Here is an 18,587-nt window from a genome sequence, read left to right on the forward strand (position 1 = left end):
CACCCCACAGCCTCCCCCTTCACACACCCACACTAACGCCCTCAGCCCCCTCCCTGTCCCCTCTAATCCTCTCTGCCCGCCCACCCACCCCCTGCCTCCCCCCATTCCCTCCCTCCCCACTGACCCAGCCCCCAATCCTCCCTCCCACTAACCCCGTCCATCCCCCTCTAATCCTCTCTGCCCACCTACCTCACTGCCTCCCCCCTTTCCCACCCTACCACTAACCCCCGCCTCAGCCTCCTCCCCACTAACCCATCCCCTAACTCTCCCCCCAACTAACTCCCTCTGCCCACTCCCCGCCCCTCTAATCCTCTTCCAGTCCACCCCATTGCCTCCCCCCTTCCCACCCTACCACTAACCCAGCCCCCAACTCTACCCTTCCCTAACCCCCCTGCCCACCCCCTCTAATCCTCTTGCCCACCCACCCCACTGGCTCCCCCACTTCCACTAACCCCCTCAGCCCCCATCCCACTAACCTTTTCTGCCCCCCTCCCTCTAATCCTCTCCCTTCCTTCTCATCCTCCCCCTAACCTGGAACCCTAAGCCGGCCCCTAGTCCATCTCCCACATTAACGCCCTCTGCCTCCCACCTGCTAACCCAGCCCCTGTCCCTCTTTCCACACTCCCCACTAACCCTCTCTGCCCACCCCACCACAGTGCCCTGGCTGCCCCCCACTAATCCTATCCACACACCCCCACTAACTCCCTCTGCCCCGCCTCCCCTACTACCCCCCCCCCCAAACCTCCAGCTAGGTAGAGCCCCTGGTCAAGCACATATTTCTCTGCCCTAGTCCCATCCTGCCCCTTACTGGCACCCTCCACTGCCCCACTTATGCTAGTGCAGGGGGCTGGGCCCATGCTGGCTTGGGGAGAGCCCTCCCCAGCTTGGGAGTCACTCAGCCCAGCTCTAGGCCCCCTCTGTGCCAGCAAGGGAATGGTGGTGGGGAGGCAGGGCAGGAAAGCAGCCCAAAGGAGGGTGCTGGCTCACTTCTTTTCTCCCACTGCCATAGGTGCTGAAACTAGGGGTACTGCTGCACCCTCTGGTTTGAGGTGGTTTCCATTATATACAGGGTTTAGTTTGGTTCAGTGGCTCTCCAGCACACACACCCCCCCATACAAATTGTTCCAGCAGCCCTCTCCACTGCCCCAGCCCAAGAGCTTCCCACAGCAACTGCAGGACTGGAGACTGAAAAGGGAGCAGCCTCTGGAATAGCGTGGGGATAGGAGTCCAGAGATCTAGCCCCAGCTCTTCCAGCTGTTCCCCCATTTGCAGGGGCAGAACAGAGGGCATGAGAGAAGGGTCATAGGAACCCAGTCTGAGCCCTTGCCGTGCAGCCAGCGTGCTGCACAGGTCCCAGCTAGCACCAAAGGGCAGCGCTAGGTCAAAGTGTTTACTTGGCCTCAGCTTTCCCTTCCCCAGCTCAGGGGAGGGGGTGTCATGTAAATGACGTGGCTAGCAGAGCTCTGGCCTGCAGCCACTTTGTGCTAGGCAAGCACCAAGGCTATGCTATGCACCTGCTTTCCCCAGGGGGCAAGCCCTAGGCTACAGCTGGCAAGGTTGGTTACTGCAAAGGGGTGGGGGCCTCTCCCCAGGGAAAGAATGCCCCCAGCTCCTTCAATGCCATACATTGCCAAGTGCCAGCCCAGCACTAGACAGCAAGACCTATCCACCCCTCCTTGCTCTGTTCTCAACCCCAGTGAGGCAGCTACAAGTAGTCCCCTCTCTCAGACACATAGCAAAGACCTGCATGGTTGCTGGGGATTTGGGGGAGGAGGGGCAGCACACTTTTCCTTGAGCAGCTTTAGAGACACTCCCAGCTGCTGAGCAAGGCAGCTCCTAAACTCCCCACCTGCTCCCCCCCACATTGTCAAGGTGATGGGACAGTAGGAAGCCCACTTCCCCTGCCATCCCTCCCTATGCCCAAAAGCTCCTGTCTAAGCAGAGCAGAACCTCACCCCTGTGCGAGCGCTGCGCTGTGCCCACTGCTCTGCATTGGGGTGAGTGTGCCAGGGTCACAGGCACTGCCATATGACACTGCTGCTGCAGCTGCTGGGACCAGCAGGAAGCAAAGCGCAGGCATCAGGGCAGAAAGGAGCTGGAGTTTGGATCCCACCTACCCAGCCACTACAGAGGAGAAGAACCAGGTTTCCCAGCATGGGCAAGGGCACAGATCACCTGTGCTGAGGCCAAGGAAAAGTTTCCCCTCTCACACAGCCACAGGCAACACTGCCCCAAGCTCCAGGACAGCTGGTTCCTGCTAAGGTGGCCAGCTGGGCCATCAGCCTGCAGCTATGGCACAAAGGCTACAGCCTGATGTTTCTAGCTCGTTGCTTGTCTAGCAGGACTCCTGGGTTCTATCCCCCGCCTGGCCCATGGTCACACAGAGCAACGGCAAGTCACTGCCTGCTGCACGGGGATGACTGGCAAGCACTTTGAGATGGCTGGGCAGCAGTGCTGCTTCATATGCAGCTGCCCCTTGTCCCCTCTGCCCAGGGCCAGCGCTTCCCAAAGCAGCCAGGGCTGCCCTGAGACACTATGGGAGGGGCTGCAGCCCTGGGGTGAGGTCAGTGACCCAGCTCAGAGCAGTTTTACTACAACAGAGGGTGGCCTGCCAGGGGAGATTACGCCACAAAGCACAGCCCTACAAGGCAGCTACCCCTTTGCTCCCACTGGCTTTTTACAATAGACCTGGAGATCTCACCCGCCTGGCAGAGCCGCACACAGAGCCAGCAGGGAACTGGAAGCAGAGTGCACAGAGATCACTGTACTCCAAGGCCTGGCACCCAGGCAACAGGAAGCTCTACGTCCAAGTCTCCACAGTGTGGCTTATTGCAGGAGGAGCAAGATTTCCAGGAGCCCACCCTGCATGGCCCCCTTATCTCCACTTGCCCCACAGCATTTGGCCAAAGAGGGGACAGTGCAGTTGTTGATGGAGATACTGAGACGGCAAAGGGAGGAGGCAGTGCTCGCCTCCTAGAGACAAGATCCAAGGGGCCAAACTGAGCGAGAACCCAGGCAGGGGTATCGCCCCAGAACCCAGGATTTTATTTACAAAAAAACACAAAACAGTTGGAGGGAGCTGAGCAGCAGGGGGTGCCAGCGAGTGTGGCTCTCCCCACAGCACAGGGACAGGAACAGGAACAAGTGGGTTAAAAACAGAAGGGATGCAAACCAAGGGGATGGGGCTAGAACTTGAACTCTTTGTACTTCTTGCCGCCCCCACGCGTGTCCTGGGGCTGTGCTTTCCGCTTCTTCTGCTGCAGGGGCGGGGGGGGGGAGAGAGAGAGAAAGAAAAAGTTCAGCCAGCAAGGGAAACAACCTCCTCCCTGACCCAGTCTGTCCCCCGCCCCTGAGGCTGGACAGGAGCTTTGGCACCCCCTAGAGGGGACAGGCTCTGTATCCCATTCACTGACCCCGAGCCAATCAATCCCCCTACCCTGTGGGGCCAGATAGGAGCTGGCACCCCACAGAGGGTTCAGCCCCATGTCCCACCCCAAGCCCCTTCCCCCAGCCCTGCTCCCACCCATACCTTCTGCTTAGCTGCGTGCTCAGCCACCATGTCACTGAAGTCCTCCTTCTCCACCTGGGCCTGCTGCTCCCGCACGTGCTCTTCGTATTTCTGGGTCATGGCCATCGGATCAAGCTCCAACTCCTCAGGAGCCAGCGCCACCTCCACTCCCTGTATCTCCGGCACTGGCCCCTTCCGGCTCATCACCTGCAGGTGAAGAGAAGGGTGAGACGCCAGCACTATGCATGGGAGGGGGGAGTCCTTGCCCCCAGGGAACAGCACCAGGGGCCACGCTAGCCCGGTTTATCTTATTGGGGGGGACAATCTCCCCCAGGTGGAGCATTTAGAGTTCTCGCCTCAAATGCCCAGGGTTCCCACAGAAACACCCAGACCCGGCTTGGCTCTCAGCCACCATGAGACCCTGTGAGCAGTGAGTCCCACAAGCCAACTGCAGTGGGGAAGGCCAGGGCCTTGCACTTGAACTGGGCTTGGGTGGTCTCACTGAACTACAGTTCTAGCCTGGCCTTTCAGCTGCCAAGGGCCACCTTTTGCCCTCCATGCTGCTCAACCCCTTTCCATAGCCCATCCAGCTGAAGTCCTGCCCCCATCCCAGCACCATGGCTTTCCAGCTCTCTGCTCCAATGCTACCCACTCCTCAAGCCCCACTACCCTCAGTACCTGACTCCCCTGCCCAGCTGGCCCTCTCCCTGCTCCAGATCACTAGTGAACACAGGCCAGTGCTCATGCCAAGGACAAGCAGCCCCACCCCACCGCCGCTTCCCAGTGCCAACAATGGGCAGGGCCACCCCACAGTCCCTCCCATGCAGGGAAGTCTTGTCACCACAATTGCTCCAGGGGCCCAGAGAGTATAGGTGGGTTCTGGCAGTACAGGCCCCCATCCCGCCAAGCCGTTGGTTTCTGGTTCAGGTCCCAGAGTTCACCTGGCTGGCTGGCCTAAGTCACTCACCGTGGACATGTCATAGATGTGAGTGGAACCCATCATAGCCCCCCCAACCGTGGCTGTTCGCTTCTCTGGCAGCACCGTGAAGAGCTGGGGCGTCTCGCTGCTGTGGGCAAGGGGGGGTAGAGACAGGATCAGCACAACAGGCCATGAGTGCTAGGGGGACAGAGCTGCAGCTACCTCTGGGGTGGGCTGTTTGGTAGCCAGACAGCAGATTGGGATAAGAAGTGGAGAAGAGAGTGTCTGGCCCTAGTGAAACAGCAGAAGGGATTTGGGAAGCAGAATAGAAACAGCAAGGCTGAGACTGGGCCAAGAGAGCAGGACTAAGATCCCCAACTGGGAAGGTAAATGACAGAGCCCTCCAAAATAACAGCATCACCAGCATCACGCCCTGGCTCACACCGGTGGACCCCTTACCGAGCCCCACCCCACTCCCTGCAGTACAGCATATGGGGGCATTAGGGCCAGCACAGAGTGTGCACACTACGATGCCCCCTGGGGTTCCATGGGATTCTCTCTTGAGTCCTGCTCCCCAGGGGAAGCAGAGTGGCACAAGCAAGGCAGAGGCCTCACTTACCCATCCATGGCCTCCTCTATCTTCTTCTTCCTCAGCTCAATGAGCTCAGGAGTCTCCATGCCAGCAGGGACGGAGGAGAAGCCGCCTGGCGTGATCAGGCCACTGGGGAGGAAGGGCAAATGGTTAGAGACAACACCTGGGCCACATGGCCTGGCTGGAATGGAGGAGCCTCACATGGCCATCACTGACCATGCCCCCACCCGCCACAACCCCACATCAGCCCCAGCGCCACCATAGCCCATGCCAGGGCAGCCCCCACCCCGACCTGTCAGCCGGGGTGATGAAGCCAGTCTCATCTGGCTTCTCCTCATCGCTCTCCTCCTCCTCTTCCTCCTCTGAGGATTCCTCATCTGATGGCTCCAGCTCTCCCCAGGGTGTCCGGTCGATTTCCTCCTCTTCTGCCTTGGTCTGAAATGAGGGGAGATGGGTTGGACGGAGGACGAGGGGCCTCTCCCCACTGGAGGGCGCTGCTCCAATTCAGCAGCCAAGCAGGGAGACAGGCTGGCTCAGAGGAGTAGGGAAATGGGCTTTCCTCCTCTAGGGGGCACCATTCCAGCACAAGTAGGAACAGGGGGTTCAGTCTCCAATGTTCAGGGATCCAATCTTTTCCCCAGCACCAGCCTTGCTGCCCCCCGGCTCTGCCTCAGCTCATCAGCCCCACAGAGGAGCAGTTCCAGGGGTCCTACTGATACCCAGCGGGGAGGTAATGGGTCAGTGCAGGTTGTGTATTTGTCTTGGTTCCCACCACCCTGGAAGAGCCCCGGCCTGGTTGGCAGTACCAAAGAGGGAGAATGCCGGCCAGTGGGTGGCCCCTAGCTCATCTCATTATGCCTAGAAAGCTACAGGAGTAGCATGTGACCCCAATCCCCCAAGGCAATGGCTATTCCCACCCCCACCCAGTCTCTCCAAGGCTGTGGTCACTTGACTACCTACCTGGAACTCAGAAGCATTGGTCCCAAAGACGTCTCCATACAGGGGCTTCCCGGTCTCATCAACAGGAGGTTTCCCCCAGCCCCCGGCATGGTACCCAAACGAACAGCCCTGGGACAAGAGGAAAGAGTTATTCAGGCTCCAGAGGACAGTGGAGTCCAGTTGATTACAGCAGGAGGTAACTGGAAGCCAGGACTCCTGGGCTCTCATCCTGGCCCAGCCACTGACTCTGGCTAAGTCACCTCCCATCTGTGGGCCTTAGTCTTCCAGCTGGGAAGCTGGGCCGGTGCGCCTCTCACCCCTTGTGACTGTGTTGGTTTCCAAGCAGAAGGGGTAGATTTCACTCTGGGATGGTTAATACAGGTCTCTGGATGGTGCGAGTGGGGCAGGAGGAAGAAGAGCGGAGTGGGGAACACAGGAACAAGAAGCGTGGAGTGTCGGATGAAAGCGATCTATGGGGGGGCTCAGGAGTGGCAAGTGGAAAAGAGGCCATTGCTCCAACTTGGTCTTTGCTAGGAAAATGGGAGTCTCAGGGATAGAGTCACTCTGTACTGGCAGACTGAGCTTGTGGGAGAGCCCAGTGCCTCAGCTGCACTAGCACTGCCCCAAGTTAAGAGTCCCCTTTTCCCCCTAATGAAAAAGGTCCAAATGGGGAGGGGCTTCTTGGAATAAGACCACTCCAACAGCACCCCGGCACCAGTGGCAGTGCCATAGAGAGCCCTGCCATTCAAGAGCCCTGAAGACACCCAAAGAGCACATGCTGGGGCAAGGGATCATTCCCCAGCGCCCTGCAGGACAGACAGCACTCACCTCTGGGATGGGTGAATTGAGGCCCGGGATCTTCAGGTTAGGGTAGGAGGGAGGTGGGCCATAGCGCTGCATGGCGATCAGCCACGGGGGTGGCACTTTGTGGGCATTCTGGAATCAGTAGAGACATGGTGTTAGCCAATAGGACAGACTTGCTTGCCCAGCCCTGGCTAACCAGCCCCCAGGACCATCAGCAGAAGGGAGGGACTGAAAACCTCATCTCTCACTCACAGGCACCCCTCAGTCCCAACCTACAGCCCCCTGCTATCTACCTTCCCACCACCATAGCTCTGCCAGTGCCCTGCAATCCCACCTAGAGCTGCTCTGCTGTTCTAGCCCTGAAGTGCCCAGCCATGCAGTGGCCATGACTAGCTGCCTCCCAAAGGCTGGCCGTAGGGTCAGCAGGTGAGGGTCACACCAGCAACCCTTGTCTGACAGGCAGCTTCCAAGAGCACTTACCGGGCCAACGGGCATCCCCAAGGCAATGCGCAGCTCGTCTGACAGGTCCCCTGGCTTCTTTTCTTTCAGCCGCGTCTCAAACTCCTTGCCCTGGTGGAGAGGAGAGCCTTGGGGTCAGAGGAATCGTGAGGGGGTGCCCCAATGCTAGTGGGCTCTGGCAGCACCCCACATGGGCTGATCACAGCCTAGCACCCAGCTGGGGAGAGGCTCCCAGCAACCAGAAACCCAGGGTCAGAGAGAGCCAGGCCAGGATAGGTTTTCCTTCCCAGCCCACAATCCTCATCAATCTGCCAGAGATGGAGACTGCCCTCCTGAGTCACGGCCTGGGGCATGCCCTGGGCCCAGACCCCAGCCGGAGCCACTGCCCCATCTGAGGGGTTCCCATAGGGACAGGGCTTCCCCGGGCCCCACACCCACCTCGTAGTAGAGGTCTCCATGGATGGTGAGCTTGGGCTTGGTCTGCCACTTGAAGAAAGCGTCGTGCAGCTTCTGGTAGTCAATATCGATCTTGCCCATCTTGGGGCGAACCTTCTCCCGCATCTTTGACTTCATGGTCTTCTGCTCCTCCTAGGGGGGTGGGAGAAAGGAGACTGTGAGCATGCCTCAACCACGCCATGGGCCCCCTCCAGCTGCAGGGACAGACAGTGCCACCAAACAGCCTCCTGCCACCCCCTGCAGGGCCCAGGATGTAAACCCCTCTCCAGGAGGCAGACCTGACCTACCAACAGGGGGGAGGGAGTGAGGGGCAGGTGGCACAGAAATATGGTAATGGATAACAGGACCAAGTCTTGCAGTCATCCCAGGGAGGGGAATATAGCACCAGTCCCTTCAAGTCACCACACAGCAACCCAGATCAAAGGAGTTGAGAGTAGGGACTGTTTATACAGGGATCCCTCAACTGGCACCGAGATGCAGCTACCTCTGGAGTGTGGTGCACGTGTGGGTACCTTTTCCTGTAGTGCCTCTCGCATCTCCTGGATGCCCGTGCGCTTGATGAAGTCAGGCAGCTCGAAAGGCGGCTTCTCAATGCCCCGCTTGCCCTGCAAGTACTTGCGCTTGAAGCACCAGTGCCGGGGCACTGGCACAGAGTTGCGGGTGGCCTTGAGATGAACCAGCAGCTTGGGGTCCTGGGCTGTCACATCATGCATCTCCACCACATCCGGGCGCGCCACAAGCTGGGGACAGGACAGCACATGCTTAACCCTCCAGTGCCAAAGTTTGCCGTCCTCCCATTATCTGTACCCCAGGCCTACAGCTTAACCTTTAGAGCACCAGAACCTTCTCTCTTCCCTCCCCCCATTCCCAGCCACTGCATCCGATTCCCCCTGTTCCATCAGCTGCATCCCAGCCAGACAGCAGAGGACGAAGGGTCCCAACGGGACCCAAGGCAAGTTCATCCTGGGAGACCCCTTGGTGGTACCGTGTCCCCTGCGAGAAAAAGCACAGCGCAACACCCAGCTGGGTCAGTTTCACTCTTACTGCCTAAATAGTGCCAACCCCACTTGCCAAGCTGGGCCATGAGCCCAGAGGGCACTAACCCCACTGCAGAGTCCCCTGTGCCCTGAACCAGGGGCTGAGAGGGGAGGGGCCATTCAGTCCCATCCCTCCCTACAGCATCCTGAACAAGGCCAGCTATGTTCCCCAGGGGGCGCCCCTTCAGAGAAGCTGTGACACTGACATCCACATGGCACTGGGGGTGACTGACTGACCGACCATCTCACCTGTTTGAGCTCTGCCACCGTGAAACGATTCATGCGTCTCAGCTTCTTCTTGGACAGTTTTGGGGCCTCAGGTTTCTTCTCCTAGACCCAAGAAAGAAACACAATAGGCTCATCCAGCCCGAGTCCCCCACACCACTTCCACCAGATCAGACCAATGGACCCAGTAGCCCCCCCCGACACGCTAATACTAGCCAGTGCAAGATGCAGATGAAGGATCTCCCACTCCCAATAAAGCACCTCCCTGCAGCACTGGCCCAGCTTTGTAGCCTTGAGGCCACGGCACCAACTGGGGTCACTGCAGATCCTAGCCTAACTGATCCCTAGCAATACCTGCCCCTGCCCCTGCCCCTGCCCCCAGGTCTCTCCTGAGCTCTGGGACATTGTGGTGGCAGGGAGTTCCACTGGCTAGCTGCCTGGCCCCGCCCCCAGCCCACCTGTTCATCATCGGAACTGTCATCGTCGCTGCCCTTCCGGTCCTCCTCGAAGCCCTTCTTCTTGGGTGCGGCTGCGTTCTCTGGCTTGTCTGCCTTGTCGGGCTCCTTCTCTTTATCTTTCTTTACATCATCCGTCAGCTGTGGGGGTAAGGGAGGGTGAGAGGGCTGGAGACTCCATCCCCAGGGAGGAGACACTGACTGGAGGGGGATTTAAGCAGGAGTGCATGAGCCTGAGCAATTGTCCCCCAAGGAGCAGCTGGGAGCCCCACAGTGGGGTAAGGCACAAGACTTGGGGGATAGCGTGAAGGATGTTCCTTTCCCATCTCCTCAGAGGAGCTAGCAGAACCCCTAAGAGAACAAATGGGGGATACAGGCCACGTGGGGGTGCGCCTGCCCTGGGGAATGAAGATCTGCAAGCCAGGCCCTTACGTAAGAGGAGGGACTTCTGAACTATGGAGGGGAAGTTCCCCCTCCTCTCACCACCACCTAGGGGTCAGCCAAGGCTCCCAACTCAGGAGCAGGCATGAGAACCCAGCTTGTGCCCCTCGCAGGCTGCAGGGAACATGATGTTGGAGGGCAGACACTGATCTGTATCCTGATGAGGCAGGAAGCACTGCCCCCAGAGCCATGGCGGATGGAGCTTGCAGCTACTTCCCCTGCCCAATTGCAAACAGGTCACCACAGGATTTGGGGCTCAGTGCAGCCCGTGAGTCTCCCCATGCCCCACTCAAGAGAAGGGTCTCAAAAAGCTAGGGATAGTACTCAGGAGTCCTGACTTCCAGCCCCACTGCCCTAACCACTAGATCCCACTGCCCTCCCAGGAGTCCTGGCACCCTTCTATGCTCTAACCACTAGACCCCACTCCTCGGCCAGACGCCAGCACTTTAACCACTAGAGGCTCCTTTACCTGTGTAGCGCCAAAACCCCAGGGCTGCACCCTGAGCTTGGCTCACCTTGAAGGCATCAAAGATCCTCTTGAAGAAGATGAAGTTGGGGTCATAGATCTCCGGCTCCTCAGTGACATACTCAATCTCCACCACTGACTCGGTGTCTTTGGGCTCAGTACGTTGAGACTCCTTTTCCCCTTTGCCCTCGGTGCCCTGTGCTGCCACACGTGCCTTCTTCTTCTTCTTCCGGTTACGGCGCTTACGGTTCCTCTGCCGAGAGAAGTGTGTTAATAACTATAGGTCCCGCCCCTGGTGCTCAGATGCGGCCACCTCTGGGGTAGAGCGGGGGGGAGGGGCTGTTAATACAGGGAACCCTCCCCAGCGCTGAGATGCAGTCACACTCCATCCTGTAAGTGGCAGCTCTTCAACTGCACATGACAGCGCTGCACCACATATGGCAGACATGAAGAACTCTGGAGGAATTTATGGTGACAGCATGAAATGATCCTGACAGTCATCTTGCAGGATGCTGGGCTCGGCACAGCAGCTCATGAGACTTGCCACACATGGCCAGGGCCTCAGCTTTATGTGGCAGTTCCCAGCTGCTGTGAAGTGTTTCCAACCTGGAGCCCCCTGAATGCAAAGGGAAAGATCTCCCACCTCCTTTCACCCCTAGCATCCCTGTTGCAGGGAGGTTCTTGTGAGTTTCACATGCCACTCAGAGTCAATTTCACTCCCCCATCCCTCCCCACACTGGCAGCCAGGGAAGATTCAAACGCCCTAATTGGAAACATGGTTCATAGGAATCTATTACATCCCAAGCCAATGTTTTCAGCCTCAACATCAAGGCCTGTGCTCAGCTGATGTAGTCACTTTAAATCTACCTGTCGCTAGCCAGGCTGAGGTTAGACTAGGGGGAAGTGCCCATCTCTGCATCTCACAGAGCTCTCTGCTCCTGAAGATAGACAAGCCTCATTCAACAGAAGGGAAAACCGAAGCAGAGAGAGATGAAGGGGTTGACCAGACCTTACACAGCAAGCCAACGACAGACTGGGAATAGAACCCAGGAGTCCCAGCACCCAGCTTCCCCCCTCTAAGCCACTTGACAAGCTGGGGACTAATGTGTGGCACACAGCCTGCTCACCTCTTTCTTTGACAGAGCCATGTCCTCCTCGGTCTCTGAAGCAGAGATACTGATCAAGGTCTTCAAATCAGTCTCCATATCGTCATCTACTGAAATACAGGGAAATCAGCAAGGGGGGGGCGGGGTCAGTGTCAGACGCACTGCAGCAAGCTCTGGGGGGAAGAGAAGGAGGGGACAGCCCTGCCAACCCCTCAGAACTGCATGCTGGGCGCAGGAGTAACCAACCACATTACAAGAGAGGGCAATTCTCCTGTGCTCCCCATAGACACATGTCAACCAGCCCCCATTTGTCCCAGTGGGCGAGTTGGCTTAGTGGGGGTTGCAGCATATAGCAAGAACACAACCCAGGCGGGTTAGTTGCCTCTGCTTTGTGGGAAGCATTACCAAGGGACAGGAGATGGGTGCCAGCGAATCCTGTCTTCTGGGGTACGGACACTGCAGAGAGAGGTTAACTGGGGTGTGCCTGGAAGGAACAATTCCCCCGGCCTTCAAACAGCACCCACCCCTTGGGCAAGTCCCAACTGCAGTCACCAATGCCAGGGCACAACCAAAAAGCAGGGCAGGGGAAGCAAGAGGATTTAGAATGATGGGACACAGATCACTGGCATGCAATTCCCAGCTCTAACCTCTAGGCCCTACTCCCGCACGAGCCAGAAGTAGAATCCAGGAGTCCTGACTCCCAGTCGCCCACCAGCTCTAACACACTAGACTCTCCTCCCCACCCAGAGCTGGGGGTAGAACCCACGTGTCCATCCTGATCCTGCAGAGCTCCTGCCCTTGCTCCCTACAGCACCTCCTGCTAGGAAGAGGCCAGGGCTCCGCCTGCAGCCTGAGCTCCTGCCCCAAACCACACAGGAACAGAATGGAAGGAGCCTGTTACCTGTGGTGCCAGGCACGGTTATGAGCTCCTCCTGCCGGATCTCCTTGAGTTGCAGGATCTTCTCCAGGGCCTGAGGGATCTTGGGGCCAATGGTGGAATCATCTGTCTACAAACAGAGGCGACCACTAAGCAGGGGGTTGCACCACAACAGAACCCACAGGCTGGCTTGGACAGGAATAACCCAGGAGTCCTGGCTCCTAGCACCCCAACCAGACCCCATTCCCCTCCCAGAGCCAGGTACAGAACCCACTCTGTGTGGGGGGGGAGGTGGGGGGGGTGGGAAGAATAGGAATTCTCCTCTCTACCTCCAACACGTCTCAGAAAGCTGCCCCACCTGCAACAGGCCACCCTCCAGCCACCACCTTCTGCATCCTTACCTCTCGGCCTTCTTCCCCAGGAGGTGGCGGTGGCCCTCGCGGCCTTGGGCCAGGGGGACCAATAGGAACTCCAGGCAGCGGCGGTCCCACAGGAGCACTACCTAGATGGGCGGGAGAGACACACACAAAGGGGTGAGTCCCCATAAGGAATGGATCTAAAGTAACCAGCTCCCTGTTGCTTCCTGACACCCTACTTCCAAAGCAGAGGCAGCTGCCAGGGACTGGATCAGAGCCAGAGCCTGCTAGAGGCGAAAGATTGCAGATTCCATAGCCCAGTTGGGGAAATCTCACCTCGTGGCACCATTGGGGGCCTTGGTCCTATAGGTCGGACAGGCCCCACATCCAGAGGGGGTCTGGGCACCGGAGGGGCCAGCTTGGCCATCTCTTTCTGTCGCTCCTGTTCCAGTAAGACTGCAGCCTGAGAGAAGGAGAACATATGGAGGGGTCACTGATGGGTGGGAGCTGAAAATCAGCAGCCCTGCTCCCCAGCCTTCCCCACAGGATGTCTGTGGCAGGATGGGGTGGGAGAGGCAACACCCCTGCCATGCATGAGTGTTGGATGCTTGCTCCATAATCATGGAGAGGGATGCCAGGAAACATGAGGCCATGAGCCCTCTGGTGGTGGAGATATCAGGTCAGATAGGGCCACTGGTGACAGAGGGGGCAGATTCTGGAATCGAAGGGCCCACTGGAGCTGGAGATTTGTGGGGAGAGAGCAGATTTGTGGCTGGGGGATGGTGCTGGATAGGGCCACTGGCACTGAAGGTTATTGGGGGAGACTGTAGGCCAGGGGTGGGCAAACTTTTTGGCCCAAGGGTCACATCGGGGTTGCGCAACTGTATGGAGGGCCAGGTAGGGAAGGCTGTGCCTCCCCAAACAGCCTGGCCCCCACCCCCCATCCACCCTCTCCCACTTCCCACCTCAACTGCCTCCCTCAGAACCCCCCATCCAACCCCCCTGCTCCCTGACTGCCCTCCCGACCCCTATCCACACCCCCGCCAGACCCCCCAGGACTCCGGCTCCCAACCCTCCCTGTTTACCATCCCCTGACCGCCCCCACAGAACCTCCGCCCCATCCAACCACCCCCTCCTCCCTGACCGCCCCCCAGGACCTCCGCTCCCTTACCAGCAGCAGGAGCTCACAGCCACGACACCCAGCCAGAGCCAGCTGAGCTCCCCATACTGCCCAGCGGGAGCGATGGGCCAGAGTGCGGCCCGCACGGCTGAGAGAGGGGGGACAGCAGGGGAGGGGCCGGGGACAGCAGGGGAGGGGCCGGGGACAGCAGGGGAGGGGCCGGGGACTAGGCTCCCCGGCCGGGAGCTCAGGGGCCAGGCAGGTGGCAAGTGGCACCCATCCCCTGCCTGCTCAGGGCTTTGAGAAGGGTCAGCAATCTGGGAATGGGTCAGCAGGGGTGTGCAGAACTTGGCGGGGGGGGGGGGGGGGAGGGGGCAGACAGGGAGCTGAATGGATCGCAACGTCTGTTCTCTGCCAGGACTGCAATTGGGTCCAATTCAGTTCAATAACAGAGAGGAGAGAGCAGTGTCTCTTCTGCAACTTGAGGGGGGAAGGAACCAGATCAGGCTCCTTCAGGCCCAGATGCGACATACAGACCCCACTGCTCTGCTACCTGGTCGGTTTCTCCCACGTGTCTTTCCCTATCCCCTGGCTATGGGCAGACAGAACAGATTGCACAAGCTAGAATTTAAAGGTGAACTTTCCCTCACCCAGCACTGAGGAACAGCTGCCTCCGAAGTGGGGCATGGTGCTATACAGGGATCCTTCATCTAGTGCTGAGATGTGGCCACCTCTGGGGAGGGGCACAAAGGCTGCTCAGCATTAGCACTTCACAGTGGTTTAGGGCAGGATGTGAAGAAGCCGATACACAACTCAAATTGCATTTGGGAAGGGGGGATTGGAGGAGACCAAATGGCCAGGACCCCAGGATTAAAAAGCCCAGACTCTAGGCAAACAAAGTGGTTGAATCTTCATTGTATGTCATCTGGCAGATACCCTGCAGCACAGGGCTAATCACACTGGGGCATTTGGGTCAGTACTCACTGCCAGGGGAGAGGGCCCCTACAGATCCCTGCAGCATAGCACCGCCTCACACCACACCGGGGTCAGCACTGACAGACAGGGAAGAGCACGAAGGCTGAGCCCCTACAGCACAGCACCCCTTAGTGCCACCCTGGGGCCAGCATTGAGGGAGAGCACCTCTGCCTGCAGCACAGCCCTTACCTGCTTCGCCCTCTCTTCTTGCTGCATTAGCATGGCTGCCTGCTGCTGCGCCAGCTTCAGACGATCCTCCTCTGACAGAGCCGAGGGGTCCACACTCTGCATGCGGAGGGGGGGCCCCATGCCTGGGGGCGGCGGAGGGGGCCCCACGCCCATGGGGAAGTTGAGGCTGATGCCAGGGGGAGGAGGAGGGGGTGGCGGGGGCTGCATGGGTGGCATCCCCATGGGGGGAGGGGGCAAGGGGATCCCGGGGAGCTGTGAGTGAGAGAAAAGATGAGGAGGTCAGGACCAACACAGAGTGTGCAGGATCACAAAGCAATTCATAGGTTATTTATACCAAGAGCCATCGCCCGGCACGGAGCTGCTGGGCCCCACTGCAGAGGCAGCAGTAACAGCCCAAGAGCCACAAAGCAACGCTGAGCATGCTCAGCATAGGAAGAGGAGGCGGCTCCTGGATCTCAGACACAGTTGGAGGGACTTAGGAAGGTAGAACAGCACTGCTCTTCACGGTGCTGGGGTTAGCAATAGCTCCTGGCAGGAAGTACCAATGGATGGCAGTCACCCTGAGAAGCTGGACAGCCTCCTCCCAACATAGGAGAGCTACAGCAGGGCAGTCAGCCCCTAGGGAAGCCCCCGTGACCTAGCCAGGCCAGGATTCCTCCTCCCAAATCCCCCTCACTTACCTGTCCAGGTATCGGGGGTGGGGTGGGCTTGTCACCATCATCTCCCCTAAGAGACGGCCTGCTCAGCACGATGCCAGTCTGCGGAGAGAGGACACAGTAAATGCGGCTGCAAAGCAGGTGAAAGCCTATCCACAGGGGAGCCTCTCTCTGAGACTCCACTGGCTTGCGCTGGGTCAGGAGAGGAACTCCAGGCTCTGGGGAGACCAATTTACTACCACGGCAAGGAAGGACAGTAGCGTAGAGCTCTCCAAGCAAGATAGAACCTGGAGGTGCTGCACATACACCCCCACAACACAATACCAGAGTCTCCATAGCCAAGACAGAAAGCAGGATGGGGATATCAATGCCCACAGGGCATGTGGCTCAGAGATGGGGATAGAAGTAAGGCCACCCCCGGCAGCCCACACACTAGCTTCCCCCCCCAGGCTGCACTATAATTGCCCTAATTACTACGAACACCAGCAGAGATACTGGGGTGGAGAGGTGAGGCCTGAGCAGAGCACTTGCCATTAACCCTCTGTTGTTGGGCAGGCGGGTGGGTGGGCTAGTCAGACCCTACCGTATGTTGGAACAGGAAGGAATACAGGAGCCCAGATGAAACCTTAATGACCCTCACTAGGACAGAGCTCCCTACTGACATCCGAACAGCGCTGGCTATGTCACTGGTGCTCCCACCTCCCGCCCAACATAGCCGTAGCACCCACATGTTCCAGTCTTAAGATAAAGATCACAAGTTTCCTTCCACAGGTCACTAGCACCCAAGATGGTTCAATCAGAGGATGGTCACAACCCAGCTTACTGTTCACTCTGAGTGGTACCTCTCGGGCCCCATTAACATAGTATCTGAGTGCCTCCCAGTTGTTAATTTGTTTATCCTTACAGGTCCGGCAGCACTATTATCCCCATTATACAGATGCCTAACTGAGACCTAAAGAGGCTGGGTGACTCACCCAAGGTCTCCCAGGGGAATCTGTGGCAAAGCAGGGACTAGAACCCAGGTCTCCTGAATCCCAGCTAGTGCACTAACCACTACACCAGCCTTCATCTTCTAACGCTGTTCATTTACTCTAACACCAGTGAATCCAGGCTGGTAGCCTCCTGGTTCCTAGTTACTGTCACTAGTCACAAGGCTGTTGAGTGTGGTTACTGCTCACACTGTGTAGCTGGCATGGTGTGCATGTGGCTATGGGGGCAATAAAGGTGGGAGCCCCCTACTGCATGCTCTATCATGCATGCTGGGAGGTGTGACACTACAGTACATGCCAGGCAATAAGGTTTCCCACTGCAGATTGCCAGCCCCAGGTTTGGGCCTCTGTATGGATCCCTTTCATATAGAGAAGTTGGGATGTGGGTGGCAGGCAGGGGCGAAAGTAACTTAAGGGACTTACCAGTACTCAGGGCAGTCAGCAGCAATTTAAATGGCCTGGGGCTCCTGGCCAGCACCACCGCGCCCACAGCGGCGCCCGGCGTCCTTTAAATCACCACCAGAGCCCTGGGGTAGCGGCAGCGACTTAAAGGGCCCAGGACTCCAGCCACGCGGTAGCAGTAGCAGCAGCCAGGAGCCCCAGGCCCCTTAAATCACTGCCAGGGCCCCAGGCCCTTTTAAATTGCCAGGCCCTGAGGAAGCTGTCCCTTTTGGGCCCTTCATCAGCGGCCCTGCAGGTATGGTCAGCTGTGTACCAGCTCTTACCGGTATGCAGTAGTGGACTGTACCAGCTTACTTTCATCTCTGCTGTCAGGGGTCAAGCTAGGGCCCTGGGGAGGCGGTTTCTGATGGCAGAGCAAGTCCCTTGCCTCATGTGAGTAGTGCGTGTTTGGTGGTGTGTGTGCACGGGGAGAGGTTATTCCTCACCTGCAGCGTGTATGTCTGGAGCCTCTCCACCAGCTCTTCACGGCTACCTGGAAAACACAGATGAAGGGTCAGAGCCCACAGGCCAAAACCGACCCTGAGCCACCACCAGCTGCCTTTCCCCACCCAGGGGCTCCCCACCCCTAGCAGCCCAGAAGGCTCCTGTCCTCCCCCAAACCTACCCCACATCTCTGGGCTGTCTGGGAAACGCAGCTCGGGGCCCACGGGCCGGAACAGAGCCTGCCCCCCGATACGGCCCCAAGCACGCCCACCCCCGTGGGGCTTCCCGCCGCCCACGGGCCCCAGACACCCCCTGGCGGGCATCACCCCAGCAGCTCCCACCCCCTCTCCTAGGTGGGGTCCCCTTCCTCCAGCGGGGCTCACCAGCCCCCCACCCCACATGGGCCCCTGAAGCCCCTGGAGGGAGCCGCCCCCCAGCCAGTTCCCTCCCCCCAAACTCCCCACGTCCGAGCTCCACCTTGCACCGGGGCTCCGATCTCGGCCAACTTCGCTTGCAGCTCGGCGGGCGCCCAGGCCCCGTAGGCCGGCAACGGCAGCTCCCCCTTCGGCGGCTCGGGGTGCTCGGTGGCCATCTTCCCGCCCGGTCCGACCCTGAACAGCCTCCGTAGGCGCCGCCCCTACGTCACCACGCAGGCACGCGGCGGGCGGCTCACAGCTAAACAGAAAAAGTGCTACTCTCGGGTAATGTATGCCACGGCTGCGCATCCAGCGTGATGACATTAACACGCACAACCAATGAGGGAGAAAGGTTCCTCCCGCGCTGCCTTCTGGGTGTTGTAGTCCTGAGAGCGTCCCCAGTAGGACAACGTCAGCGCGCATGTAATGAAGCGACCAGTAAGGAAACCAGTTACCGCGCTTTCCACTGGGAGTTGTAGTTCTGAGGCGTGTAGGAGTTGACCCCCCCCAAGTAGCTTTGCATTCAGGGAATTGTCGTTCTGAAGGGTTGGAGAGCCCAGCGTGTGGGTCCAGCGTAAGGAAGAAGCCTGTGTATCAAGAGATGTAACATCCAGTGGGTGTGAAAACTGCTAGATCGAAATTAGGATTATCATATTTTGAGTGTCCAAAAAGAGGACACTCCACGGGGCCCTGGCCCCGCTCCAACTCCACCCCTTC

General features: G+C 58.7%; 1 protein-coding gene across 2 annotated transcripts; it reads right to left on the reverse strand.

Moving 5' to 3' along the window:
• Positions 1 to 3,000: 3,000 nt before the first annotated feature.
• SF3B2 (splicing factor 3b subunit 2) lies at positions 3,001 to 18,284 on the reverse strand. Of its 2 annotated transcripts, none has more exons than XM_008179628.4 (21): positions 17,932 to 18,284; positions 17,457 to 17,503; positions 15,605 to 15,682; positions 14,925 to 15,176; positions 12,977 to 13,103; positions 12,686 to 12,786; positions 12,309 to 12,414; positions 11,429 to 11,514; positions 10,351 to 10,554; positions 9,398 to 9,535; positions 8,964 to 9,044; positions 8,190 to 8,417; positions 7,660 to 7,809; positions 7,243 to 7,332; positions 6,787 to 6,894; positions 5,980 to 6,087; positions 5,312 to 5,454; positions 5,047 to 5,148; positions 4,476 to 4,575; positions 3,530 to 3,715; positions 3,001 to 3,257 (listed from the first exon to the last, which is right to left on the reverse strand). In XM_008179628.4, exons 1-21 carry the CDS (start codon positions 18,044 to 18,046, stop codon positions 3,186 to 3,188), a joined length of 2,622 nt encoding a protein of 873 aa, XP_008177850.2. In that variant the 5' UTR covers positions 18,047 to 18,284; the 3' UTR covers positions 3,001 to 3,185. The 2 variants fall into 2 exon arrangements, with proteins under 2 accessions (XP_008177850.2, XP_008177851.1); XM_008179629.4 differs by having other exon boundaries at positions 11,429 to 11,517; positions 17,932 to 18,152.
• Positions 18,285 to 18,587: the final 303 nt, after the last annotated feature.

The sequence above is a fragment of the Chrysemys picta genome, chromosome 7 (genome assembly GCF_011386835.1).
Source record: "Chrysemys picta bellii isolate R12L10 chromosome 7, ASM1138683v2, whole genome shotgun sequence".
NCBI lineage: Eukaryota > Metazoa > Chordata > Testudines > Emydidae > Chrysemys > Chrysemys picta.